Here is a 20,686-nt window from a genome sequence, read left to right on the forward strand (position 1 = left end):
TTGAGCAACCCCTCATTTCTCCCGATGAGCAGGCTGGCTCCTTGCATGGTTGCCTCCGCCATCGGTGTGTGAGTGAATGGGTCAAATGTGAGGAACAAATTATAAAGCGCTTTGGATAAAAGCGTTATATAAATGCACCATTATTAAAAAAAAAATTACCACGTATTATTTTTGTACAGTGACGCTTCGGTACATTGAATTGATTGAAAACCTTTATTTATCCCTGTAGGGAGATTCAGGTGTCCATCACAGCATCAACAGCAATTAATACATATTTAAGACATAATGAATAGAGCTAAATAGAGCTAAAATAGAGCTAAAATAGAGCTAAAAAGTGGTGAAGGAGAGACAAAGACAAATATTTCTATCTCAGGTTGTTGTTATAGTCCACATATCAGATCACCTAGTACATCTTTTTCCTCTGGTCTTTGCAGCCGAGGTAATACCCTTGTGGCCTAATTGCCTCCAAGTTGTCATTAGTGGCAGCCGGCTCGCTGACTGTCTCCTTTGTTTTCCAGTCCAGAAAGCAGTTAGGCAGCACAGCAAGTATTACTCTTCCACCTCCTCCCTCGCTTTCTTCCACTTTCCTACACCGACCCTTCCTCCCCCCTGACCTCCATCTCCCCCATATCTGCGTCATCCATCTCATCTCTCCTGCCTCTCTTGACCTTCGTCCTCTCTCTCTCTCTCTCTCTCTCTCTCTGCATCTTTCCATGTATGATCATCACACAACTCATGGTGGACGTCACCCCTCCGCCCCCAGACCTAGGATCAGCTAACATTGTCCGATAACCTCCACCATTAGGGGTGGAACAAGCCTCAGATCGTTGTCTAGGGGGGGCGACTGCAACCTATTACCGGTGTGAGTAAGACCGCTCCAGGGACCTGATGCAGAGCTACACACTAGTCCTCGCTGACCTTTGGGGACTTGCAGGGCACATCTCAGTTTCACCACGGCAAGCGCACGCACGCACGCACACACACACACACACACACACACACACACACACACACACACACACACACACATACACACACACACACACACACACACACACACACACACACACACACACACACACACACACACACACACACACACACACACACACACACACACACACACACACACACACACACACACACACACACACACACACACACACACACACACACACACACACACACACACATGAATTCAGCAGTTTTGGCTCCAAGGCACCCTCAGTATACAGACGTGTCTGGAGAGCTGATGTGGCATGATGGTTTTTCTCGAGTGCCGCTCCTCCAGGGATGAGTCAGACAGACCATCAGGACCATCTTTCACCGGGGGGGGGGGGGGGGGGGGCTGGGGCACAGGACATTTTTGGGGGATCGTTATTCTGTTTCATGCACAGCTGTGGTCCACGCTTAACAGGATCAGTGTCATCTATCTATCTATCTATCTATCTATCTATCTATCTATCTATCTATCTATCTATCTATCTATCTATCTATCTATCTATCTAGGCGAAAATAATGGAGCACGGGTTGTTATTTCCACCTGAGACATGTTCTTCACAGGGCTGGAATGATGTGGGACACAGCCACAACGTTCTCACAGAGGAAGTCGAGCCGTGGGACACGACTGTAGTTTTGACGGCACAATCTGAAGGGGGAAGCTATTCTTGACTGGTTTTATGACAGCCACTAACCCGTCGTGGTCCTATATCATTCTAGAACAGGAGGATGCGTTATATATTCCACGATAACAACAGTGAGGGGGCGTTACCTCCTGTGTGTGATCATCCCAACGCATTTCCATGAGTTAATTTGTATTCATGCGGGTCCTGCAAAAAAAACTAAAATACACAAGCAAAGCTATTGTACAGTAAGAATGTGCTCTATAGCAATACTATGGAGAATGAACTCAAGTGGGTGGCTCACAGCGGAGATAGGATCACAGAGGTACACACAAACGCACACACACAGCTGGGGTGTATGATAGCACGTGGGTGCACCGCATTCTGCAACTGTGAGACACCATTCTGAGATGAGAAGTCTCTGTGTGAAAAATGCATTTCCATGTCATGGGGGCTTATTCGAGCAAGCAACGAAAAATGGAGATCTGAGAATTGTGTGTGTGTGTGTCGTGTGTGTGTGTCGTGTGTGTGTGTGTGTGTGTGTGTGTGTGCCGTGTGTGTGTGTGGCTGTGCGTGCACCCAAGCAAGGGGGGAGAAAAGGTTTAAATGAAGACTTCTGGTTGTGTCCTTCATCCAGCTGCATGCATTCCTCTCAACGCCCCACATTCCCACATGGAGTTGCTCAATCCTGTTCACACACCCCCTGGTAACTCCGGGGAGAACAGTGAACATCTTAACAATGGTCACTTTCTTTGAGGAGTCAGGGACAAATGGTCAAGATTAAATAAATGTAGACCTCATAGAGCAACAAAGGATATGAAGGGGGAGCCTTGCAATAACAAAAAAAACGTGGATTCTATATACAGTCCCCCACTGAATGAGGAAATTCCATAGCTTTTTTCCCCATGAATAACATTTCAGGAGGAAATACAATACTCCGTGTACAGTAACTACACGTCCTCCGTATTACCATCCCCCTCCTATTCAATTTACATTAAATACCAGCGTGATACATTTAGATTCCTCGGGTGTAGCTACAGTAGGCTACATGGATCTCATATGACTGCATATTACTGTAGTCAGCTTGAAAACCAATGGGGCGCCAGTGTGTGTGTTGTTACGTCAGGGGGGCGGGTCGGTAGAAGGCTGGCGTGCGTGTGCATGTGTGTGTGCATGTGTGTGTGTGTGCGTGAGTGTGCGTGGTGTGTGTCTCCGTGTGGAAGTCTCCACCAGCCAGTCAGTCAGCTCTTGCACTGAGGCGCGGTGTGTGTAGCTCGGCTGACCTCGTACTGAATGGACCGGATTCCCCGCCACGTACATCCAGCAGCAGCGCCGCGGGAGAGGATGTGTTGCTGAGCCGAGGGATAGGCCTGATGCCTGGGAACGTCGGCCGGCCGTCCCTTCCTTCAACCAGCTAAAGCAGCAGACGGCAATTCCCTTGGATTAAAAAAAAAAAAGGCGAATTCGTCGCTATATAAGGACATCGACTCCCGAACACAACAAAAAGCTCAATTATTCTGCATGGGTTTTCGTCCCATATTTTGGTAGATGACAATCACCCGTAGCTTGTGCATGGATCATATTCGCCGGGGGGGAGTGAGGCCGTGGCGACGTGCACTGACCTGGTCTAGTTCTAGCGAGGCGAGCTAACCCGCTGTAGCCCTGCTGCACCTGCTTAGCGATCACTCTGTGTTGTTGATTTAGCCACATTCTATATAGCTTGCAAAACGCGCATGCAGTTCATGATCGTCCGCTTTGTGTGTGTGTGTGTGCCTGCTGCAGACTGTATGATCCGACGATTTGTTTCTGTTTTATGAAACGTGACGTGCAGATGGATTAACCGGCCATATAAGCTGCTAGCAGACTGGCTCCGAGCTAACTTGGCATTAGTCTGCGTTGCAAAGCTCACGTCGGAGAGCGTTGCCTTTGTTGCAGGTTTGACTTCACCAAGTCGTACTGTGTTAAAATTTGCTTATTTTAGAGCAAAACGGTGCAACGATTTGCAGGCACTTTGGAGTAACAATGCTTATATTTTCGCCGCGTTTGATCTCCTGAATGTGCAGGCAGACGAGGCAAAGGGCTAGAGACCAACTTTGCAACAATTGACTTACATTATTTGACCCCTTTTCTGTATTGCATGAGCCAGCCCCTCAACTGTACACTGCCATTGTTTGATCGCTATAATAACCGGCTACAGCACAGTGCAGGAAAATAATAAGGTCAAATCTGCGGTTTGTGTTTTATTGAAGACTAATAAATAAAAAAAATAAAAAAAGTATTGGACCATTGCAACATTACATTTGACGCGAATTCACCATAATAACCAAAAGACCTGTCCCGCGGTGAGAGAAGAGGAAAGCCCCGGGTTTGTGGAATTATTCCAGCATTCCTCATGAACATACAGAGGTCAAATCCCATTAACATTTCACGTTATGGGAGATCACGGCACAAATCACACGACTTTGAGGAATTGTCTTGCCTAAGGACTACAGAATCACACCAGACTAGTTTCAGTCCCAACCTAGGCTCGCCCAGCCCGCCCGAGACCCCGGACTCCTCGCACTGTATCTCCTGCATCGGGGACTACCTTCTGCTGGAGCCCCTGGAGGGGGGCCACGTCTTCCGAGCCGCCCACCTGCACAGCGGGGAAGAGCTCGTCTGTAAGGTGAGGGCCAGAGCGTCTGAATGGTTTGGCAGTGGTGGTGTGTGTAGATGTAGCAGTACTGTCTATCTGTATCTGTATGTCATGTCCTGATGAATTGAAAATGGGGGACCCTGATGTAAACAAGACGAAAGTCTTTCTCTGGTCTGCATCCCCTTAACAATTGTGTGTATTGAGCTGTACTGTATCGTACCCATTCTGCAATCTGTTAATACAGTTTTCAATCAATCAAAGTGTTGTGCGTGTATAATAAAAACCGGTTGAATCAAATCCGAGCTAGAAGATGAACTTGAACGCATGTCTCTAAACATATGTTTTTTTTTCTCGTCCTTGTTTCAGTGCACTGCACCCCCCCCCCCCCCACCCCACCAAAAGACTCATATTAATCTAGGAAATACTCCCGTCATTGTTTATTGAGATACCATGGGGGAATTGCGATGACTTTTGTTTCCATACATTATATTTTATGCATGAATTGTAAGTAGAGAACTGGGAGAGAGTAGCCCAGTGGAAAAAGTGAATGGGGAGCCAGGCATCTCTTGCGCGTGTCTCGGGAGCTGTGTGGTTACTAGGGTTGCATGATGTAACATTGACAAAGGAGTGAGTAACCACGCACACAAACTCCAGATCGCTTCCACACAAGGCTTTGTTTCTCTGTCAAAACAGATGGCTCTTATTTTTGCCCTTGATTAAATATATTTTTTGCAGTAAGAGTTTACAGTTTCAGATTGCATCGTTCTGTACGACAAGTCACCAGGAAGGGCACAGCTCTATCGTTGTAACCAATCCTTTTCTACCAATTTATTTTGGAGGGCAACACAGGGCAATCCATAGTATTCCATTACATCACCAAAGACATCTTGGTAGACAAACAACAGGTGATTGTGTAGTCAAACAGGTGATTATTATTATTAAATGACAGCTGTAGCCAATGAGCTGTGATTATGGCATTGCGCCATTCTGCTAGGACTTGCGTGACACGTTATGACAACACTATGAATAGGATTAATTTATAGTGGTGGGCTGGTGAACTTCACCAGTTCATCAGCAGCTGTAGTTGCATTGGCTTGTGATCATTGATCGTCCGACTAACGGACCGCTAGTCCACGGATCTTAGGTTGAAGACGACCTTTTGACTGTTTCCCCCCCAGCGCCACCACACAAAGCCTATAGATTGACTTTACTGTATTGCTAATTATAAGGTCATTAGAACGTCCCAGGAGTGCATTCAACACGATGTGCTTTGAGCAGGTTTGGTGGTCTGGTGATGAGCGGAAGTGATGGTGACATCCACCAATAGATGTATAACGAGCACACTTAATACCCCTCCCATGACCAAGATAATCTGTCACGGAGATAATGAATATAAAGCCCTTTGGTACTACCAGCAAGCACGCTATACTATTTGACCTCAATTTCTTTGCTTTCTTCAATACAGCGCTAAAGATCAATTTATATATCTTTTAAGATTGATGGTAAGTCATCACTTAAGTTAAGACATTGAGAGCTTTGGGGGGGGGGGGGGGGCGCACGCACTTGTATTGACTATGAGCCGAAAAGCTCTCTCACCTGGGCCGGCTGCACTGAACGTCAATTGAGAGGTTACTATGGAAACCGAAGGAGACTGCATCCCTGGGCTGCAGTACATTCCAATTCACTAACTTGCTGCAGTCGGTATGCCCCGCCGCCCACCCCCTCAGGCATCTCTAAAGCACTGGATCTGTGTAACGGGATTGTGGCTGTCCAACTGGCTCAATTGAAGGGCTCAATCTGCACGTGTCCAGTGGTTCTTAAATGCATGACTCGGGAGGGTGGCAAAGGTCCAAATGTTGACCGTCGGATTCCATTATACTGATTTAGAGCTGCATCCCTGACGCATCCTGCCCTTACTTTCTCTTAATTGGATACCTCTCTCCCTCCTTGTGGCTGCAGGTATTTGATATTGGCCGCTACCAGGAGTCTCTGGCGGCCTACTTCGCCCTGGGCACGCACCAGCACATCAACCACATCCTGGAAATCTTGCTTGGGGAGACACGGGCCTACGTGTTCTTCGAGAGAAGCTATGGCGACATGCACTCGTTCGTCCGCACCTGCAAGAAGCTGCGGGAGGAGGAGGCCGCCCGACTGTTCCATCAGATAGCCTCGGCCGTGGCACACTGCCACGATAACGGACTGGTCCTCCGTGATCTCAAACTGAGGAAGTTCGTCTTCAGGAACGAGGACAGGTGAGCCCCGCAGTAGCATTCATACTGTTACCTACTTACCTCTAGTACATTCTGTCTCTTTCACCTGTCGGTCACTGTGAAATCTGTTTGGGCTGTTAAATGTCATTACAGTTGCATCAATGTCATCTCTATATTGCACTTACACACAAGAGTGTAAGCAGAGAGAGACTGCATCAGACGGGAATGTCCCTCGTAAATCTTGAGCAGTGTTCATATGCAACATAAGCCCCTTGTGCTTCCCTCGGTTATTTTGGTCCCAGACTTGGTTGGTTATACAAGGTTTATATTTCCAGTCGATGTGTACCATTTAGGCCAAATCAATGGTTGGCATATTGGAAGTGAGGTTGATGAAGATTAGGACGAGCAGAGGCAATCGTTGAACGGATGCCATTCCAGATAGCTGAACTGCTGTTGAACTGATAAGCAGATACAGGGAAGTTGCCAGGACTGGCTTTTGTGTGACAGATGTTCAATTAGGCTGGGCTTTTTCCATTTAAGGCTGCATGGCTGTAGAGCTCTGCAAGAATAGACCGAATGCTTACAGTACATAGACTTAATGACCCCTGGTGGTGATATGTGTGAATTACACACAATAAATTCAGACATAGGTTGTTGTTGCCTAAGCAACCAGTGTCCCCCAACCAGACACTATATGAATTAAGTCACTCACAGAGGCTGATCTAAGATACTTTTTGTGTGTTTCATCCCTTGTAATGGACATGGCAGAGAGAGAGAGTATAAACCCATCTTAGGTCTGTGTGCACATTCTGCACAAGGGTAACCTATCCTATCCTGCTAGCCCTCATCCAAGCCCCCATTTCAAAAGCATAGCCTGCCACTCGATGCCTTCTGTCAGAGTGTGTGGCGTCACGCTCCTGGCTCTGGCCATGGAAAAGGGAAGCCGAGCCGCCTCACGACCTTGGCAGCCATGCTAGCCTGCCGCAGGGGCAGCGATGTCAAGTCCTCCTCCCCCAAATAATTGATGTCTGCTTGATTTAAGAGAGATGGGACAGTGTGGAGCCATGTCTACTTTATGGCCTGTCAAGAATGTGCTTTCACCTGTTTTAGCCCCTGCAGACCAGTGGAGAGAGTAGACGAGAGGAGGGGATATACGAAGAGAGGAAACCGCTTTAGACTATTGCGAAAGAGACCCCCCCCCCCCCCCCCCCCCTTGGCTCAAGCCCAAGGTCATGTTTAAGGGGCCTTAGTAAATGTCCAGAGAAGGAAAGAGCGCAAGACTGAGAGACCAGAGAGAGAGCTGCAGACGTAAAGCGATAGCGTCACAGCTGGTTTCCACAGCATGTGTCGAGTTCCCGACCTGGTTATATCACCCTGCTCTTAGCAAATAACCAACCGCCAAGCCTGTGTAAAGTTTAGAGGTCAAAGGTCAGCCACGAGTGGAATCTACCAGCACAGCAGTGCAAGTTTGAGAACCAGCACTTTAGCCCAAGGTCTGCCCCCAACCGCCATCTCACCTGGTGATCTGCGCCGAGCTCCGGGCTATTTTAGGATCTGCATACATAATATATCCTAGACAACTCAAATAAAGTGGTTGGGCAGCAATTAAAACATTATTTTAATGAGATTGCACCGGCACCCTATTTCTTTCAGTTTTTCTCACTACTAATACGATTCTAAGTGTCGGCCAGAATAAATTATTGAAATATAGCCAGCCAGACAGAAATGATAAAAAATATAATCAATATTTCTTCATTAAAAGATCCAACATTACAACTAACACCAAAAATGCAGAAAGTCGAGCTGCTTTGCTTTGGATCTTGGATTTTCACAGTATTGGTTTCTCGAATACTGATGATGACCCTGTTACAGCCTGATAGTGGCCGAGTTACCAGAACGTCTCATAACGTGAACAATGTATCTCTTGGTTGATTGGTACAATGAGCCCACTGACACATAAGATATATATCTTAGCATCTGCACTTTTTCTATGTTTAATCTTCTTGTCTGTATTACAGGTTTGCCTTTGTCCCATTATAGCATTCAAGTCGCTGTTGAGGAAATGATATGCCTAATCTAAACAATACATTGCTGTTGTTTTATTTATTTATTTAAAATCTTGCAAGAACAAAGGACACTCTGCACACACACGAACGCTAGCATTTTCCTGAATGGGTAAAATATTGAAACCTTCTTTTAGCATATTAGCATAATGTGAAGCCGCCTCCCACTCTTCCCACCGAAGCACATCGCCATTGGCAACGAGCTCCCGAGCCTCTCGAGTGTGTGTGTGTGTGTGCACGTGTCGCAGACGGGCAGCGATGAATAACGTTTCTGAATAATATGCATAAGCAAAGCGTTTTCCTGGGCTCATCTCGTCTCGTAGTTAAAATGGAGAGCCCCCTCCCCCAGAAGACTGACACTTCTCCCCCTCGCCTCATGCGCTGCTGACGTGCCTCGTGCGCTGACGCGTCTCACGGCCCCTCTTCACACCCAGATGGAAGCACTTCGGTCGCCTCGCAAGTGTGTCTTTCTCGACCGCGTGTAGAATCTGTTGCCTGGGCCTCCTCGGCTCTTCTTAGTCACGATGACGTCTCGGGGGCTTTTAGAGTGAATGAGTGGAAAGAGAGTGAGATAATAAGCGTATTACTCCGGCAGCCTTGGTTCTCTAAAAAAAAGGAAGGGCACTCTCTCCCTCGGCACACGCAGTTAACTAAAGGCAGTTGGGAGTCACCCGCAATCGCAATTCTTGGTGGCCTTTTCAATACCTATTTATAGACTGAACGCTAGCTGCCGGTGCTCTTATCTAAGTGAATGGCAATGTCACATTTAAGCCCCCAGCATTATGTGCTCCACTTCATCTAATGTGCAAAAAGGAGTGGATATAAAAGTACTAGGATGTCCCGTCACAATTAATCACCCTCTTCACGCTTTTGTTTTCTGCACACCTGTCATTTTCATTAGAACTAGGGCCTGTGAGGACGGTGGTAATCTTGATGGTGGTAAAAAGACCTTTTGTTTTTTTGTTCTACCTCAAAAGGCTGTAGCCGGGACTGTTTTTGGCTGCGTTGTGTCTTGATGGCATCCACATGACTACTCAGGGAGGCACAGATACGGGTGTGGGAATTTGGGCCGAAGGATAATGGTATCGGGGGGGGGGGGGGGGATTCTAAAACCCTATGCAAACAACCATGTGTAACATGTCAGAAATCAAAACACAAGTTGATTTCCTATAACTCCGACTAGTGATGCACCGATGTGAAAATTGTGGCCGATACCGATAACCGATATTAATATTGCTGTTCTGGCCGATACCGATATTTACCGATGTCGATATCTCTGTATAGAAAACACTTTTTTAACGCATAATTTTTTTACTTTTGTAACTTATTTTCAGAAATGACTGATTTTTGAAACTATTTAAGGCCAAAACATGTAAAAAGAAAAAAAAAGATAATTTTTTTTTTTTTTTTTTTTTTTTATATCGGATATCGGCCCCATCTTGATATCGGACCGATACCGATGTGTAAAAAAACGGCCATATCGGCCGATATTATATCGGCGGCCGATATATCGTGCATCACTAACTCCGACACATGGAAGCATGTTAGATCTCCGTAATGGAGCCGGGTATCATTTTGTGGCCAATGATCTTTAAGTAATGTATCCATCTGATGAGTATTCGGTATCAACCAATACCTTGGATCAGTAGCAACAGTGAAATTATTTTTATTGTTGCATCTCTCTACATGTGACACTATGGGTATCATATCTCCTGTCCATAGATACTCAGCAGGGTGGTTAATATGTCTGTGTGTCTCCAGGAACCTCGTGAAGCTGGAGAGCCTTGAGGACACCTACATCCTGGACGGCCACGACGACTCCCTGTCCGACAAGCACGGCTGCCCGGCCTACGTCAGCCCCGAGATCCTCAACGCCAACGGCAGCTACTCGGGCAAGGCGGCCGACGTCTGGAGCCTGGGCGTGATGCTCTACACCATCCTGGTGGGGCGCTACCCCTTCCACGACGTGGAGCCCGGCTCGCTCTTCGGCAAGATCCGCCGGGGCCACTTCAGCATCCCCGAGACGCTCACGCCCAAGGCCAAGTGCCTCATCCGCTCCATCCTGCGCCGGGAGCCCGCCGAACGCCTCACCTCCCGCGAGATTCTGGAGCACCCCTGGTTCGCCTCCGCCGGTGCGGCGGGGCAGGGCGGCGCGGCGCAGGGCAGGGCGGAGCGAGACCAGGAGCAGGCGGTCCCGGAGGTGAGCATGGAGGAGGAGCTGGACCGGTTCTTCAGCTGAAGCCGCGCGACGACGACACCAAGCACAAAAGGGACGACTCCACCCGCGGTCGCTCGGCTCGAAGCGGAGCCAAACGGTAGTTTAGAGATTAGCAGGTGAACATTTGTCACTCTCACAAAAAAAAAAAAAAAAAAAAAGGTGTTTCCATCCTGTTTTCTTTCCACCATTCCATGGAAAACCTTGAGCCTCGAGGCCTGGCATGACAAATGGCAACTAAATGTCACCCCCACCACGCGACGCACTTCCCCTTAGGGGGCCGTCACCGCTGGACATGCAAGTCGCAAACGATGTAGCAAAATGTTCTTTTTGGATCTGTTTTTATTTTAATGTGGTGCTCTTAAAAAGGTAGAGACATGCACCGTGTGTGACACTATGGGAAGCACGAAAGGGACAAAAAGACCAAGGAGAACAATTTTAAAACAAACTGCAACACCACTCCCTTGTGCAGTATGCTCCTCTCATAGCTTTAGGTAGCATCAAAATCCATAACCACAGATCTAGGACCAGAAATCCCCGCCCTGCCCCGAAATCCTGTCCCTAATCTATTAAAAAAAGGGTTATATAATTTCTGAGCCTGGACCATTGGTTAGGAATTGGACAGCATTTGGCCTGTTCTTGCAATCATCAAGATGGATGACCTCGATCTTTTTTTTCTTTTCTTTTTTCTTGTTGTTCTGTTGGTTTGTTTTCATCATTTGTCATTTGTGTCTAACGTTACCATTACATTACTCAAAAGAAAAAGCTCTTTATCACTGACGCAGAAGACAAGTCACTCAGCATCCTCATACCTGTTTTCACTAGCTTGTTTCATCTCAACCGTTTCACTCTCCAAGGCGTTCGCCACATTGTCTTCATTGTTCATTTTCCATTCTATTTTTAGATGGTCACCTGTTTTTTAGTTTTTTCTTTTTCATTTCTTTATTTCACGCTATTACATTCTCTCGTTACTGCTGCTTAAATCTCTCCCTTAACCTTAATTTCTAACCATTTTCTTGCCGAGCCTCCGAAACGCGGCGCTGCGCACTCTGATTTGGTTAAGTGTCTGTGACCTATTCCACCTCTTTTTAGACTACAGTAGCTTCCTCTTATTTAAATTCACCTCGTCATTTGTAGGAACGGAAAAAAAACTTAACATTTATTTAAATTGTAACTATATATATAAATATAAATATATATATATAAAATATATATATATATATTTAAAAAAATAATTAAGAAAATACATTGCAGGGTTTTTCTTTATTCAGAGATTCCTTTTTTCATGTATAACGTAGGCAATATCTTGGACACAGGACAGGCGTGACGGGGAAAAGGCGTCTGTCCAAAGCTTTAGAGTAAACAATGAATCTTCTGTGCCAGTATTTCTGTGCCCCGACCGCCCCATGCCACCCAGGTCTCCTTTCTTCGTTTTTTTTCTTTATTTTCTTTTTGCTTTTGTTTTGTTTTTTACTTGACACAAGCTATTCAATGATACTATTGCTATGACATGGTCTCTCAGTACCTCATATTGGTTTTCTAATGCCTGCGTAGGTTCTGTAACATGATCATGTTCTGAATGGGTACCAGTGGACATGTTTTGTCGTATCTCAATGTTACTTGAATTTGTGTTTTTAAAGAATCTAGTCATTGGCATGTGCCCTATGGATGCTATAGCCTGCCTAGCAGGGGGAGGGGGGGTGGGGGCTTTTATTTTTTTTCTTTATTTTTTTAAAGAAAAGGTAAACACGTGAACATTTATCAATTTGCTATTTCTCAAGTTGCTTTTCAAAACAACTGCTTTTATTTTAGTTTTCGTAGATTTAGCTACCCTTATTATTTAAGTTGGCTGATTTGGTGCTAATGTTGCTTTCTTTCTTTCCTTTTTTTCTTTCTTTTTTTTTCTTTTGGAGGGGGGTGGTGCATGGTGGGATATCTGCCTCGGATGTTCTGATTGTATTGTAACAGATTCTGGTGTTTTTTGTCCCAATTTATTCAGTAAATAAATTGTGAACTGCTTACGGCGCTCCTCTTTAATTGTATTAGCAGGGAATAGAGCCAACACACTCTTAACAGGTCTATATAGAAGCTGTAATGTGGCTGGCATTTAACTAAGGAAAGAATAATTGATTATGTGACCAGAGGCTAGGCCTGGTGTGCTATGCATGAAACACCAAATTATCTAATAATATATGTATGGATATATCTTTTTTTAAAGTAAATTTCGTCACCTCCTGTTTATGTAGTAGACACAAAAGATGGTCATTTCCCCTCCCTGCTGCACTGAAGGCACAGTTACTGAGGCGGCTAAATTTGGCTGAAGGCTGCATTGAGGATAATCCAGCTGCAGATATAGATTTTAAGGGCTTATGTGAAGGGCTCATTTTATGTGATATGCAGAACGAGGACAGTGTTATTAACCCTTGGAGCTGGTTGTGGAAACTGGTTCCAGGTCTGTGATGTAGAGATACTGAAGAGCTCTTTGGGAGGGCTAGCTATACACATGAGATCTATTTAGGATTTATTATTTATTTTTACATCCAGCATTAAAACGCATTACGCCTTGATAAAAAAAAAAGAGTACAATCCACTTCCTTGTCACAATTTGCAGTTGGTACCTGAGAAGAGGAGGCACTGCATTGTGGGAAGGAAATAAAAATGATTTCTGCTCCATTTTAACCTCTCATGCAGGTCAAGCTGCACTTCAACATTGGAAAAAGAATCACACAAATAGTCATTGTGAAGCACTCTTTAGACAAACCATTTTACCCCCGGTAATATGAGGTTTCAGGGGGAGGCATTTGTGTTCAGTTCACCATGACAACATTCTAGCTGTTCTGATAGGTCGACCTGACCACCTACTGATCTGCTGACCTCTTCCCATCATTGAATTCCACTGCGAGAGAAAATCACTTCAGATCTCATCTGTTCCTATAGCATAGGGAACATCATCGTGTGTGTGTGTGTGTGTGTGTGTGTGTGTGTGTGTGTGTGTGTGTGTGTGTGTGTGCGCGCGCGCGCGCACATGCCCGGCTGCTCTGGACGGGGCTCCAGCACCTGTCATGTTCGTGCATGGTAATCCTGATTAAGGTTATATCTCTCAGATAAGGCAGCTGCTGTGGCCAAGATGCCTCTTCCCTCTCTCTCCACTTCCACTGACAATTTGGAGACAGAGGCCTACTTGTTTTGACAATGTGTTGCCTTTTTGTTATATATCAGTGGTTATATTATCGCATAGCTCCGCTCTGCGTCTACTGCAATACTCTTCCATATCAATATTAGCACTGAATACATTTTCACATGCACCTTTACATACCTCATCTGCCTGGCCACACCCCCATCCGCTCCTCTACATAAGCAGGGGTGTGGCCATACTAACAGCTCCTTCTTTCATTTTCACCACGGCAAGTGCCTGCAATGTACCACACTTTGAGATTGCTGAAATATTGAAGAAAGGAATAGGAGCTACGATGAAGGAGCTACGTTGACATTATATCTTTGTTTTCTCTCTCACGATTTTCAAGGAAATACAGCGATAATATCTTCGCCACGCGGGTGTCTAGAAGATGATCATTCTGACCTCCACCGGCATTTTTGTATTAGGGGCTCGCGTCGCTGGCCTAATCCCCACCTGCATTCCTCCAAGCTGCAGCTGGACAGGTATTACCTCCGCTGCTGCAGTTGGACTTTGCTTGAGAGGCTCGGCTGTTGTGAGAGCTAGCTGCCTCTCCAGGTGAGTGATGGTTTTGATATGCGAGCGCCAGTTGTGTTGCTATGGGGGGAATGGCTACACGACTTACGAAAGCCGGCTCCAGGCTGGTACCCTTTTTGCTGCCTCTTAGCGGCGTGGAGAGGGTTCTGGTTTGACGCCCACGCTACATGAGCCCCTCATCGGGAGCTCTATTTGCCTGGGACCGTGTCCGAATCTGCGGTTCAAACACCCGGATCTCTGGACGAACGGATACTCTCTGTCGCCGTGCGAGGCCCCACCTTTCAAGATGAAAGTTACCCAGCGCGAGGCAAGTGGGGTTGGTGTTTCGTTATAAGAATTTCTCCACACTCTAGTCGGCTGCAGCCCATGAGGGAATTGTGCCGGCACCGCTGTGTCTCATGTGCGAACCTGCCATCTGAATTTTTCAAAGGAAGAAAAACACAGACCAAGAGAGGGCCCCTTTAAGGGCCCCGGTACAAGAGCTTACACATGTGACTTCTGTAGGCCAACACCTAACCCAGTTGTGGATCTTAACGACACACACAACCCTCCATCACAACAAAAAAGGCAAAAGTACACTCTCACTACCGTAAGAGGAACGCCGTTTTTCATAACGAGAGAAGACACAAGTCCTCGATTAAGTACTGGCCACAGGCCTTGCTAAGTCCACATGACAGCGACCAAACAATATTTTCTAGAAAATAATTGCTTCTCTAAGCAGGAGCACAACCCCAGCAGAAGCTGAGGGGTTACACCGTATCCCCACAAACATAGTGAAACAATATATTGTAAACAAAATCATGTTTGAGGGGAGGGGAGGGGGCCCAGGGGAAAACCGGGGGGAGCACCCCTCACCCCCGATACGACTCGGTTGAACAGGTACAGCCCTGTTAATATGTGAACACGCCACCTGTTTATTGTCATCACAAGCTGAGAGAGGGACTCACCCCTCGATCACATGCCACTATGCATAGCTTTGCAGGGTTATCCTCAGATTGTCAAGGTGAGTAGAACTTAAAAAGAAGTTCTGCTCTGTTGTATGTGTATTGAGCTTGGTGGGTGATGCAACGCAGTAGAGACGATTTGTTCTTCTGCTCTGCTCCCTACTAGTAGTGTGTATATTGGGTCAGAGCCTCCTCCTCAGGGAGTTTCAGAGCCTCCTCGGTGAGTTCAGAGCCTCCCTCTCAGTGAGGGAGCCTCTTCAGAGTTTCAGAGCCTCCTCCTTGGAGAGTCCTAGTCCAATTGTTACATAGCTCAATGTTGCAATATGTCTTTTCAATTTATTGCTCACGTGGGAAGTCTCTCTGGGGGTTCCCCGTCCCCTCCTTTATGGAGCACGTTGACAGGGTATTGTTTAGGGAGTTCCCTGACTCCTCGCCTGTAATGGTCTGTTGAGACATGGGTTTCCCCCCGTCATAGGGTACGTCGCTCTCCGTCCCCTCTTTTATGGAGCATGGTTGACAGGGTGTTGTTTTCCCTCAGCCGCGTTGTATGGGACCCATGTCCGTATTTTTTTCTGTGAAAAAAAGCGGCTTGTCGTTCTCCCAGGCGGCTTGGAGGAACGGTATCTGGGTTCTTGTTAGAATGTCCATTGATATGTTTTGGGTCTTCTGATAGGAACCACGCAGTGTACTAGGCTTGTCTCGACGAATTCTCGTTCATATCTGGTGGATGTTAACAGAATAGATCAAAGCATTGGTAGAGGGGTCTCACGCCCTTGGGGTGGGCCACCGGGCGCGGTACGAAAGGGACCATCTGGGTGGCGCCCTCTATAATGTTTTGGATCGATACGCGTATGTACTGTACCCCCCTCCTGGGACTGGGGATGGCGGCGTGATTAGGGCACGGGACTGATTCTGGTCGCGCCGGACCAGGTCAGTTAACCCGTTGTCCGCCGGGGCGCAGATCTGCTGTTCTGGTACCCTGAGGGACTTGTGCTTTTTTCGGGGGGGAAAATGCCGGGTCGGCCCGGGCGTTGCAGGGTTTGACGTTATGGAGATGTTCGTGGTTATGTTACTACGTGTTACTACGTGTTACCCCTCACTGTTGCTTGGTCCATGTTGTGTTGTACCTTGCGCTGTGCTGAGGGAGCCTGGTCCTTCTCCATTCTTTTTCGCCCCTCTCTTCTCCTGCTTAGGCAGGGCTGGGAGGGGGCTGTTGAGGTGGTTCTTGTAGAACTCCTCTGGCATCCCTGTGTACGTCCTGGTCCGCCGGGCCCGGGTTCTAAATTGTTTTCGTCTACCCGTTGGCCTGGGTTAACCCCTTTTTGAAAACTGAAACACTTGTACTGCGGTATAGCCAGTGTATACCCGCAGTTGTGTTTTGGAGTTTTTTCTTGGGGGGTTATAGGAACAACCGCCTCATGTTAGAACCAAGGGGGTGGTTGGTTCCCTGGTGTGTTGGTAGCGGAGTCAACTCTCTGGGTAGGCCGGGTTTGGCCCTGTCTACCTGTGAGTGTGCCCCCGCACTTTTCATGACGTCGAGGGGTTTTTGTGGAGGCTGCGACATGGTGCACAACATGCCAGCATATGCCCCTTCCGCCGGGGTGCTGTTTCAGCAGACCCCTTTGGCGCCTGTCTAGTCCGCAGTGCTCCAGGCTCAGGTCGAGTGGCCTGTTGCCTGGATTGAGGGATCGACCTCGTTTGGGGGTCGTCTCCCCGGTGCGCTGCCTGCTCCCGCTGTGGGTGTAGCCTCTTGAGTGCTTCGGGGCGGCGTGCTGTAGGGGTGAAGGGCCTGCTCTTGGATGGGCCTTGTCCGAATACGCTGGCGATGTGGGGGGTGGTGTCACTAGTGACCGCCTGGTGGGGTCTCGATGCTGCGGCGTCATTGGCCTCTCCAGGCCCCCTTTTCCGGGGGGGTCCAGTCCCTTCCTGGGTCTGGGTCCTCCTTCACGCTCCACTGCTACGGCCTTGCCACGGGGGTTGGGCTTTTGCTCTTGACCCCGTGATATTAGGGGTTGTAACAGGGTTTTTGTTCCTTTCCGTTTGTTCCCTAGTGGCATGTGGGTTGCGCGTTTGTGTAGTCGTGGGTGAGTCCCACGGTCTGCTCACCCTGTGCGTTTGAGTTGCTAAACTCCTCTTTGCACAGTCGGATCCGATACCCTCCCGTCCTCCGCTAGGGGGGTCCGGGGGCTCGGATCCTCCCCGGTTCTGATGGTTGTGGGGGGCCTCAGCGGGTACATTTGTCGAGCTTCCACTCTGCTCAGCTCCTGTATTGCAGTAGACGCAGAGAGGAGCTATGCGATAATATAACGTACGGTTATGTATATAACCATAGTTATATGAGCATAGTGACGCTCTGCGTCGGACTCACTGAGGACCCCGTGGTCTTGCCTTTGTGGTGAAAGACTTGGGAAGGAGCTGTTAGTATGGCCACACCCCTGCTTATGTAGAGCAGCAGATGGGGGTGTGGCCAGGCAGATGAGGTATGTAAAGGTGCATGTGAAAATGTATTCAGTGCTAATACTGATATGGAAGAGTATTGCAGTAGACGCAGAGCGTCACTATGCTCATATAACTATGGTTATATACATAACCGTATGTTCTCAACCTGGGGTCCGGGATCCTTGAGGGGGGGATTCCAGGGAGTCCCCAGAAAAAAAGGGAATAGTATTAATTTGATTATTTAATTCACTTGCATACTAGGTACATAGTAGGCACATACTACATACAAATGTATTTGTAAGGCCCGACAACACATGTTAATGTCCCCATGGGCCGGACAAGTCTTCTTTAAACAAGTCAAGAAGAAACATCACAATAAATCAAGACCAAAACAAAAACACCATAAAGTCCAAAAATGTTTAAATAAATGCAACACTCCCAGACATACCCCACGCGAATGTAAGGAGAAACTCACTAAAACTTAGCAATAGGAAAAAATGCACCACAGGCAATGTGGAGGAGAGAAACCTTAGAAGGGCCGTTCAAGGGGGGATCTCCCTTCTTAGATGTCGGTGATAGTAGTGTTGCAATAAAACTGTTGGTAAGCATGCACTCATAAGTGTAATGAAACAGATAAGTGCATGCAATAGCAACTGAACATTTTGAAAGATTAAAAATAGAGCTGATGGCGGATCTATTTGAGGCAAGGGGGAGGCGCAGAGAGGGTCGCATCCTCCCGGTCATCATCACGGAACGTCCAACACTCCGGTCATCACTACGAGACAGCCGGAGACGGGGACAGGCGTTAGACAGTTCGCGTGATTGTGATGGGTGGACATAGCAATAGATACAAGTGGTAAGCATATATGTGAATAGAATAGATATATGTAGTAAGCATATTATGTGAATAGAATAGAAGTACTTAACCCAGCAAGGAACTCTAAACCACGGACAGAAGACGGTAAGAAGCTGATCCATGGCCTCAGTGGTAAGTAAGTAAGTAAGTAAGTAAGTAAGTAAGTAAGTAAGTAAGTAAGTAAGTAAGTAAGTAAGTAAGTAAGTAAGTAAGTAAGTAAGTAAGTAAGTAAGTAAGTAAGTAAGTAAGTAAGTAAGTAAGTAAGTAAGTAAGTAAGTAAGTAAGTAAGTAAGTAAGTAAGTAAGTAAGTAAGTAAGTAAGTAAGTAAGTAAGTAAGTAAGTAAGTAAGTAAGTAAGTAAGTAAGTAAGTAAAGTAAGTAAGTAAGTATAAAGCACCTTTCATACATGTCATGTAGCTCAAAGTGCTGTACACAAACAGGCATATATAACGATAAAAGCAATAAAGTCACAGTGATCAGTTAAGATCAATGTTTTAAAGAAAAAAAAAATAACGTAAAAATTTCAGTTTTGGGAGAACAGGTCCGCACAAACATGTCCGTTCAGTAGCAACCGGAAGTAGGAAATGCACTAAACCAATGCACTTGTACAGTAGGTAGCAATGTTAGCTCTCATAACGTTAGTATAGTTATGTTTTTATTAGTCGTCGTGTATTGTATGTACCCGTTCCCTCATCTAAAGAGTTGGGTCCATAAGGCTTTTCCAAACCATAGCGTCTTTGTGTTATGTCTTATAACGTTAGCCAGTTAGGAAGTAGGAAATGCACTAAACCAATGCACTTGTACTTGTTTAGCAGCAACTGGAAGTAGGAAGTAGGAAGTCTATCTAGGTCGTCCTCGGACGGGCCCTCCATCGGTGCTTCCAGTCATCCCGATCCTCCATGCATCTGGCTAGCTTACCGGTGCATTCTGTTCCCGCATCTCTCTTGAGTACGTCCACGTAGGTTAATGTGGGACGTCCTTGTGATCGATGCCTGTGTGTTGGTTCCCACAGCACAAGTTTGCTGGTTGGCATCTCATGATGTCTCTGGCAGTGACCTGCCAGCCTCATTCTCCTGACTGCCACTTTCTCGCTCACCCTTACAAGTTTGCATTAGTGACATGCTCATCCCTGTTGATGTTGAGCACCACACGCATCATTCTGGTGTAGCACCCATCCAAGGACTTCTGCAGGGTGGGCTTCAAGGTCCAGCATTCACTGCCATACAAAAGGACAGACTCAACTGTTGCATGAAAGAAGTTGAGCTTGATTTGACGGGGGAGGTTGGATTTCCACACACTGGTCATGCCGTTCAGAGCCCTCCACGCAAGCGCCTTTCTCACTTTAAGGTCTTGCTCGGACGAGTTGACCCACGAGCCCAGGTATTTGAAATCACCGACTTCCTTTAGAGCAGAGCCTCCTGTTGTCTTTAGAGGTGGATGATCCGGGAGGATGTTATACATTATGACCTCGGTTTTCTTGGCATTTAGCCTAAGGCCAACCTTGGCGCACTCCGTCTCCACTCTGCACAGGAGTTCCTGTGCCTGCTCCACGTGGTCAGAGAGCAGGCTGATGTTGTCCGCGTAATCAAGGTCTGTTAGGACTATGGCGGGGTGTCGTCTCGATCTCCTTGGGGTTATTGTGAGACCAAGTTCCTGCTCCCATCCATTGATGGCCTTCCTGAGCGCATAGTCGAGGACTATGACGAAAAGGAAGGGGGCAAGGGTGTCCCCTTGCATCACTCCAGCCAGGATGTCAAATTCTTCACTGTTGCCGTCTGGGGTTACCACATTGGCCATTGTACCCGTGTGCATGGTCCCTATGGCCAGGAAGTGCACTAAACCAGGTAGCAACGTTAGCTCTCATAACGTGCACTAAACCAATGCTAAACCAATATCTAGTAGGTAGCAACGTTAGCTCTCATAACGTGCACTAAACCAATGCACTTGTACTTGTTTAGCAGAAACCGGAAGTAGGAAGTGCACTAAACCAA

The 20,686-nt window shown here is 46.9% G+C and overlaps 1 protein-coding gene across 1 annotated transcript; it reads left to right on the plus strand.

Moving 5' to 3' along the window:
* Positions 1 to 2,876: 2,876 nt before the first annotated feature.
* trib2 (tribbles pseudokinase 2) lies at positions 2,877 to 12,426 on the plus strand. Its single transcript, XM_084315037.1, has 3 exons — positions 2,877 to 4,287; positions 6,217 to 6,509; positions 10,292 to 12,426. The coding sequence occupies exons 1-3, from the start codon at positions 4,015 to 4,017 to the stop codon at positions 10,767 to 10,769; spliced, it is 1,044 nt and encodes a 347-aa protein (XP_084171163.1). The 5' UTR covers positions 2,877 to 4,014; the 3' UTR covers positions 10,770 to 12,426.
* The last annotated feature ends 8,260 nt before the right edge of the window (positions 12,427 to 20,686 follow it).

This window comes from Notolepis coatsorum (assembly GCF_963971535.1).
Source record: "Notolepis coatsorum genome assembly, chromosome: 5".
NCBI classification, from domain to species: domain Eukaryota; kingdom Metazoa; phylum Chordata; class Actinopteri; order Aulopiformes; family Paralepididae; genus Notolepis; species Notolepis coatsorum.

Excerpts from the sequence above, each read along its gene's own strand:
- trib2 (XM_084315037.1), top strand. The coding sequence starts at position 4,015 with ATGAACATACAGAGGTCAAATCCCATTAACATTTCACGTTATGGGAGA. Across the intron at positions 4,288-6,216 it reads GGGAAGAGCTCGTCTGTAAG|GTATTTGATATTGGCCGCTA; the intron begins GTGAGGGCCAGA and ends TTGTGGCTGCAG. Across the intron at positions 6,510-10,291 it reads GTCTTCAGGAACGAGGACAG|GAACCTCGTGAAGCTGGAGA; the intron begins GTGAGCCCCGCA and ends GTGTGTCTCCAG.